Source organism: Taurulus bubalis, assembly GCF_910589615.1.
Source record: "Taurulus bubalis genome assembly, chromosome: 9".
NCBI classification, from domain to species: domain Eukaryota; kingdom Metazoa; phylum Chordata; class Actinopteri; order Perciformes; family Cottidae; genus Taurulus; species Taurulus bubalis.
This window is the reverse complement of record NC_136597.1, coordinates 5,318,777-5,327,326: the sequence shown is the minus strand read 5'-3', so window position 1 is coordinate 5,327,326 and position 8,550 is coordinate 5,318,777. Positions and strand designations below refer to the sequence as shown.

At 45.0% G+C, this 8,550-nt stretch overlaps 1 protein-coding gene across 1 annotated transcript; it reads left to right on the top strand.

Moving 5' to 3' along the window:
• Positions 1-232: 232 nt before the first annotated feature.
• On the top strand, positions 233-8,550 carry det1 (DET1 partner of COP1 E3 ubiquitin ligase; the record flags this gene model as incomplete). The annotated part of the gene is made up of 8 exons (XM_079224269.1): positions 233-481; positions 658-924; positions 1,033-1,245; positions 1,918-2,141; positions 4,848-4,977; positions 5,465-5,655; positions 6,541-6,732; positions 8,361-8,550. 8 exons carry the CDS (start codon positions 233-235, stop codon positions 8,548-8,550), a joined length of 1,656 nt encoding a protein of 551 aa, XP_079080395.1.

The following is an 8,550-nucleotide window of genomic DNA, read 5'->3' as shown; positions in this document are numbered from 1 at the left end:
GAGATTTGTTTCACTCACCAGCTAGAAAAACATAGACATCTATTGAGTGCCTGCGAGATTTCGGAATCCTCCAGCCACAGTTAAATGCCGATAACTTGTGTGTTCTTTGTCTCCCCTCTAGAAAACACAGGTAACAGGACTACACTTGTGATGTCGTAGTTTCACCGTACTGGCCGCCTGTCTTAACAACCTTCCAGAGGAGGGGGTGTGAGGTCGTTCTCTAATCGCAGCGATGGACGACGACACCCCGACCCTGAAGCCCAGACGGATCCAAAATCAAAACGTGGTCCACCGCCTTGAGAGGCGCCGGATCTGTTCGGGCCGACCCGGAGCTCACTGGTACAGGGTGCGGTGCTTTCACCAGAACCTTTTCCCCAACTTCACTGTGGTCAACGTGGAGAAGCCTCCCTGCTTCCTCAGGAAGTTCTCGCCAGATGGACGCTGTTTTATCGCCTTCTCTTCTGACCAGACTTCTCTGGAGGTAAGAGCCGTTCATTTGACGCTAGACTCCTTTAAAACCCACATATTGTGTTGATTATTAACTGTCAAAAAGCAACTTGCCCAGACTGGAACCGACTTGGTCCATCAAACTACCCAATATACGCAAAGACAAAGATGTGAGGAAAATACACCCCAATCCCAATGTTCCTCCTCCAGATATATGAATATCAAGGCTGCCAAGCGGCTCAGGACCTGCTGCGAGGCCAAGAGGGTGAGACTCTTCTAACGGCGAATGACCAGCGTTCCCTCAACATCCGAGGCCGCCTGTTTGAGCGCTTCTTCTCCTTGCTCCACGTCACTAACGTGGCCTCGAACGGGGAACACCTCAACCGGGAGTGCAGCCTCTTCACAGACGACTGCCGCTATGTCATTGTTGGGTCGGCTGTGTACGTCCCCGAGGAGCCGCCGCCTTACTTCTTTGAGGTAGGAACGCAGCCACTGTTAATCAAATTAATACATCATTCAAACTACAAATTTGCTTCCATCGTTTGCTCAGGCCGCCACTTTCATCCATATCTCCTCCCCTACCAGGTGTATCGCAACAACGAATCGGTGACGCCCAACCCTCGGTCTCCCTTAGAAGACTACTCCCTCCACATTATCGACCTCCACACTGGCAGGCTGTGTGACACCAGGTCCTTCAAGTGTGACAAGATCATCCTGTCCCACAACCAGGGCCTCTACCTCTACAGGAACATCCTGGCTGTGCTGTCGGTCCAGCAGCAGACCATACATGTGTTTCAGGTGAGCGCATTTACCATTTAAAATGTAAATCTTTGAAGCATGTCGCACTTTTGGTCGGCACGCCAGTGAGTGATGTTACTTCTTTTTTTTTTATGTCGATACAAGGCAGAGCACTTTCTGAGGCGTTAATAATTTGGTTGTTGGCAGACATTTAACATATTTAAAGCTAGGGATGTCCCGATCAAGTTTTATTTTGCTCCTGTTTCGAGTCCTGATCCTGTACTTGTATTTCCCAGAGTATACAGCTTCACAATGCAAAATTCAAGTACATTTAAGTTAAAAGCAATCAAATGAATATGCTTGACAATGGAATAGATCTGCTTGCATTGAAAGAAAGCCTGCATCCAAGATGGTCCTTAATGTGTTTTAATTAAAATGTTTGCAAAATATCAAAGTATAAAATAACAAACTCCTTCTGTAATCTTTCTGGCCTTGTTGCTGTCTCGAGGGAATTTCTCTCCCACTTTAAAACTGTGAAGTGCAGATAAATCGGTTAAATAAATAAACAAGCAATCTCGTCACTCGTTTGTTGCGTTGCTGTGCATGAAAGCTTCGCGGGTAAAAAATATCTGTGTGACAGCTGACGCAGAACGAAGGATCGGATCGTGCTCCATCTATATTTGTTTAGTTTTTTTCCTCTCTCATCTCTCTATTTTCCTCATCCCCTCCTAGGTCACTCCAGAGGGAACATTTCTAGATGTAAGGACGATTGGGCGGTTCTGTTATGAGGACGACCTCCTGACTCTCTCAGCTGTTTACACTGAGGCTCAGGCCGAGAGTCAGCCGGGCTTCCCCCGCCTCTACACGGACAAAACCATCAACTCCCTCAAGCACAGGCTGCTGGTCTACCTCTGGAGGAGAGCCGAGCAGGACGGCAGCGCCACCGCGAAGAGGAGGTAGACGACATTACCCACATTCTCTGTGGACATTTAAAGAACCAAAACAATCTTTTATTTGTAATCTATTTGTTTGCCTCTTACTTGTTAGTGACAGTAGAAGCCATGGCGTTATTCTTGAGACTTCTTGTATCTGATTGGTCCAAATGTGTCTGAACTGCATTTCGTAAATTAATTCATCCATTTATTCAGTTTAACCAGGGAGAAAGAATTAAGAATTACGGCAACAATTGAAACGCAATTTTCACACACAGGGAAACAAGAACGCAGTCATTGGGTTGTTGTTTGTCTTTGCTCTTGCGACCGATGTTTACGTTGATGTAATTAGGGCTGCAACAACGAATCGATAAAATCGATAAAAAACGATTATCAAAAGTGTTGACAACGAATTTCATTATCGATTAGTTGTGTCGCGCGATTATTACGGCAGTCAATAAGTCGCGGAGGAAAAAAAAGAGCGGAGCAGGGCAACTGGCCGGCCAGCGAATTTCTGAGCTTGGAGTGAGACACTGAGAAAAGCTGAGGTCGTGATCTTCTCAAAAATAGAAGATCTTTGACGAGTCGAGTATTGGCCAATCAGCGTCTTCATGTTCCTCAAACTTGTTTTTAATGGAAGCTAGTCAGCTTGCTATCACATTAGCTAACGTGTTGGGTTGTGTATTGTCGTTAAAGTTACGTTATGTTCCGTTACAGTTCAGTCTTGCTTGTAAAAAACCGTAACGTGATGAAACATGCCGTCACCCCCCGGTCTGGTTCAGTTCACGCTGTCACTCGTTAACGTTAAACCGGCACACCGGCGGATCTGGCTGCAGGTTTTTTTTTTTTACTCAAAGTAGACTGAAGCAAATCACGTAGTTGGGCTTAGCCAACAACGTGACGTCGTGGTCATAAGAGACCCAGAATGAAAGAGTTTAAGGAAGAGGACGCTCTATATGGAGCAGTACAGCTTCCCTCTGTCCCAGTATTTCATACATATTGATAAAGCAGGGTATGTAAATGCAGCCTCTGGAGGGATCAATTACAGTAAAAAGGGCTCCCATTTAGTGGATGTAAAGCATACGTGTGTATGTTTTTAGTGTTAGTCCATTTTGTTGTTTTAATTAACAGCTCAGGGATGTTCAAGGAGCAACCTGTTTGTGCACTTTCTGAAGATGTTTTGCACTGTCACTTCTGTTTTTGAATAAAGGGTTGGAAATGAACGCTTTTTTGATAAAAAAAATTGTTTTATCCGATTAATCGAAAAAAATAATCAACCGATTAATCAATTATTAAAATAATCGTTAGTTGCAGCCTTAGATGTAATGAATAAATGAAAAGGGGAATCACAGAGCAGTAAAAGGAGACAACTCTCTCCAAAGTGTGTGTGTGTGTGTGTGTGTGTGTGTGTGTGTGTGTGTGTGTGTGTGTGTGTGTGTGTGTGTGTGTGTGTGGACTTGGAGACGTCTGTGTGTGTATACATCCACTCACCGGCCACTTTATTAGGTACACCTTGCTAGTACCGGGTCGGACCCCCTTTTGTCTTCATTCTTCGTGGCATAGAGTCAACACGGTGTTAGAAACATTCCTCTGAGATTTTGGTCCATATTGACGCGACCGCATCATTCAATTGCTGCAGATTTGTCGGCTTTACATCCATGATGCGAATCTGCCCTTTCACCACATCCCAGAGGTGCTCTATTGGATTAAGATCTGGTGACTGTGAAGGCCATTGGAGTTCAGTGAACTCATTATGTTCAAGAAACCAGTTTGAGATGATTTGAGCTTTGTGACATGGTACTCTGTGGTCGTAAAGGGATGGACATGGTCAGCAACAATACTCAGGTAGGCTGTGGCGTTTAAACCATGCTCAATTGGTACTAAGGGGCGCAAAGTGTTCCAAGAAAATATCCCCCCCACCATTACACCACCACCAGCCTGAGGCAGGATGGTACATGCTTTCATGTTGTTTACGCCAAATTCTGACTACCGTCTGAATGTCGCAGCTTAAATCAAGACTCATCAGACCTGGCAACGTTTTTCCAATCTTCTATTGTCCAATTTTGGTGAGCCTGTGCGAATTGCAACCTCAGTGTCCTGTTCTTAGCTGACAGGAGTAGCACCTGGTGTGGTTTTCTGCTGCTGGAGCCTGTCTGCTTCAAGGTCAGAGATGGTACTCTGTATACCTCGGTTGTAACGAGTGGTTATTTGAGTTACTGTTGTTACCTTTCTATCCTCTCAAACCACTCTGCCCACTCTCCTCTGACCTCTGACATCAACGAGACATTTTCATCCACACAACTGCCGCTCACTGGATATTTTCTCTTTTTCGGACCGTTCTCTGTAAACCCTCAAGATGGTTGTGCGTGAAAACCCCAGTAAATCAGCAGTTTTTTCAATACTCAGACCAGTCCGTTCAAAGCCGCGTTCAAAGTCACTTAAATCCCCGTTCTTCCACATTCTGATGCTCGGTTTGACATTCAGCAAGTCGTCTTCACCACGTCTAGATGCCAAAATGCATCGTGCTGATTGGCTCATTAGCCATTTATGTTAACAAGCAACTGAACAGGTGCACCTAATATGTGTGTGTGTGTTTGTTTGTATGTATGTATGTACATTATAATGTACATTAGCTCTTCAGTCCATCAAGTACCATTTCCATAATGTACGGATGCTCGATGCTCATTTGTTGATCTGTTTAGTTCACCCTGCTCCTGCTTTGGTACTCAGATTCTTCCAGTTTTTTGATCAGCTGAGGAGGTTGAGGATGTGGAAGATGCAGCTGTTGGATGAGCATCACCTCTTCATTAAATACACCAGCGAAGATGTGGTCACACTCCGAGTCACCGACCCCTCGCAGGTACACACACATACACACACACACACTATATGAATTCCTCCCAGTGTTCTCCTTGTTACTCTCCCCTGCTTCTCTCGTTGTTCTTTTGTTGTTTGTGCTGCATTGCAGGGATTCCTCTTTCAGGTCTCCAAGGAGACGTTTATCTTGCAGATTCTCTTCAGTCCTGTTACTCATTCATAGCGGCAGACAAAATGTAGTAACTAATAGATCTAATTAATGTATGTTTTTATTTACAGGAAATATCTGCTCTCTAAGTTCCTTGCAGATCAGCTATTTTCGTCTCACTAGTGAAGCATATATATGTATGTATGTATGTATGTATGTATGTATGTATCTCTATCTAGTTCCTTATAAACATACATAGAAGCCAAATGTTTTGTTCCACTATAACAACCTTCTCACCATTCCTGGCTGTCTTTGGTGTTTCATCAGGGCGGATTGCGCAATCTTTTCTTCTAATCGTCACCCTCTCCCTTTTCTCCCACAGCCGTCGTTCTTCGTCGTGTACAACATGGTGTCCACAGAGGTGCTGGCCGTCTTTGAGAACACCTCCGATCAGCTGCTGGAGCTTTTTGAGAATTTCTGCGACCTGTTCAGAAACGCCACGCTGCACAGCCAGGCCGTCCAGTTCCCCTGCTCCGCTTCCTCCAACAACTACGCTCGGCAGGTCCAGAGAAGGTATTGGGAGGAGAAATGCCACGTGTGCGGCCGGATGTTAGATTATTGAATTCAAATGACAAATATATTTCTGCAAAAAGAAATGGAATGTATTCTTTCCGTTTGCACGTATCTGTGCCAGCTAACGGCCGGGTCCGGGGCTCTTTTCTGAATGAAAGAGAGGAGAAGGAAAAAAAAAAGAACTGAACCTGATGGTGTGCAGCCAAATGTCAGGGAGGATTTGAAGAAGGCGGTTAGGAAGGGAAGCGGATCAGCGGCGATTGCCTGGAAGTTTTAGAACTTAATCTAGATATAGAAGAGAGACTTTAAGACAGTCGGCATGGCTGGAGGAGCCGTGATTGAATTTGGCGTTTCGACTCGCCAGGCTAGGTGACAAAATCCTCTGGAAGGTGAAGGAGGGAGGAGCAGACAAAGGGGGGAGGGGTGGGAGGCAGGGGAAGATAAAGGGTAGTTTGAGCGAGGCAAAGGGCTTTTGAATTGGATTTTAGAGTGGTGAAAACTGATGTCGGGGAGAAGGAGAGGAGAAATTGAAAGCTGGCGAACACATTCGGCAAACCAGATTTGTACCATTTACAGCTGGCTAGCACAAGCCCAGTTCACTCCCGCTGGTCTGCAAGTGTGCAGCACAAAGCACGGCGAGGGTTTTTGTCATGCGCAGTGAGACCTGGGACTATAATTTAGCCAGGTATGTTTTTAAAGAAATTGCTCGGAATAAACAAAAAGGCTCTCTCCGAAGCAGAAACGAGGCAGATCACTCCTTTTCTGACCCTCAAGCCAAACCAAGAGGAGAACCACACAGACACTGTCAAAAGACACACTCCTGAAGATTCCTGTTGCTGCTTAACGTCGTTGTGCTGACCCCCCCTTCCTTTCCCTATGCCTCAGGTTCAAGGACACCATAGTGAACGCCAAATACGGCGGGCACACCGAGGCGGTGCGTCGGCTGCTGGGTCAGCTGCCCATCAGCGCTCAGTCCTACAGCAGCAGCCCTTACCTCGACCTCTCCCTCTTCAGCTATGATGACAAGTGGGTGTCGGTAATGGAGAGGCCCAAGACCTGCGGAGATCACCCCATCAGGTACGGGCCCTGTGGCAAGGCCAGCACACACGCACACGCACACAACTCTACACACAACAACCAGCGCTGGCCATCTGAGAATAACTCATAAGACTCCATGTTGATGCGTAATGAATAATGTGAACTTTAGGTCTGGGCGGTAGAACCTAAAAAATGTTGTCGCTGTGTAGTTTTGAAGTATGGACAGTAACGGTAAATACCACTGTATATTCGTTTTTCCCTGAAATGTCAATATAGATGCTTCTGAAGGGGTAAAGCACTGGTAATAATTTCAACCATCCCGAAGACGACGTAAACCTCCCAAAAATTAAAAATGATATATTTTTACTCGGTTATTGTCGCCGATAGTTTATTTGTAGAAAACGTGTAATTCAAATGAAAAGGCAATGCATTATTGGAGTGTTTTATTTAAATAGTTGCTTTGATTAAAATAAATCTTGCCATTAGTATTGTCTATAATAGGCTGCTCAGAGCTCGTGTTAAATCAAAAACATGTCCTATAAAACTACTGTACGTCTGACGTGTACATCTGGGCATCTGTTACTATACCCTTTATACCAGTGAGATCACTATTCCTTATTTTATTGGCTATTTTAGATTTTGGAAGTAATGTTAAAAAAAAAAAAAAAGAAACAGCAGATGCATTGGAATACTTAATTGGACGTTGATTACCATGGCAACAGTTGAAGCCCTACCATTTCAGTAACATTCCTCAGTGCGTGCTGAACTGACCGAAAAAAGCGGCGTTCTCCTGCGTGGACCTGTGCCTTCATGTCCCAGAATGCTTCTGTCCCCACTGGCCACGTCCTCCTGCTCGGCCAAAAACACTGTCAAATGTTTCCACGGCCATAACGTCCTTCTACACTCATATTTTGGGATGCCATCTTTCACTAATACGTTGCTAGTTTGCAACAACAAGGAACAAGGAAGTTCTGATTTTGAGTCTCATATGGAGCTCCCACATACCACTGTTTTTTTTCTTTCTCTCTCTCTCTCTCTATATCTCTATATATATATATATATATATATATATAAATAAAAATTGTACAATTTTGATGGACAAACCAATTTTTGGTGTTCAGGAATATCTATTTTTCGCAATGTTCATAAACGAATAATGCGATTTGATCTGAAATAATGTTCACATTGATCTGTAGTGTTTAAAAACAACAATAATTATTCCGCTCTTATCGGAGCTCAGAGGTTTGTTTGTGCTCGGTTGAGATCTGGCATCCTGCCTCTTGGCTCTGGGAACTGGACATTTCCATTCAGTCCCAGGAAGTGTCGGCTTCGGGATATAGTTGAATGAAATGCGTTTTATATTCTCCTGTTATTGCTGTTGTTATTTATCATGATCTTTGTGTTCAGCTTAAACAAAATATGTCTGCCAGCCATCCCAGTGTTTTGGTTTGACAGATGACTGTAGATTACAGCACATGTTGACGAGACGTACGCGTCAGGTTTTGCGTGTCGATTTTGTTACGTTTCTATCTGACACACTGCGTTCGACACATGGCATGTGTGCAGCACCATGTGTTGACTGCCTTTCCTTTCTCTTTTCTCCACAAGACCGGACTAAGTGACGGATTTAACGGCCATATTTTCTCTCCATCATCCTCGCCCTCCAGGTTTTACGCACGGGACTCCGGCCTGCTCAAGTTCAAGATCCAGGCCGGCCTGCTGGGACGGCCGGTGAATCACGCCGTGCGGCGCCTGGTGGCCTTCACCTTCCACCCCTTCGAACCCTTCGCCATCTCCGTGCAGCGCACCAACGCCGAGTACGTGGTCAACTTCCACATGAGGCATGTCTGCGCGTGA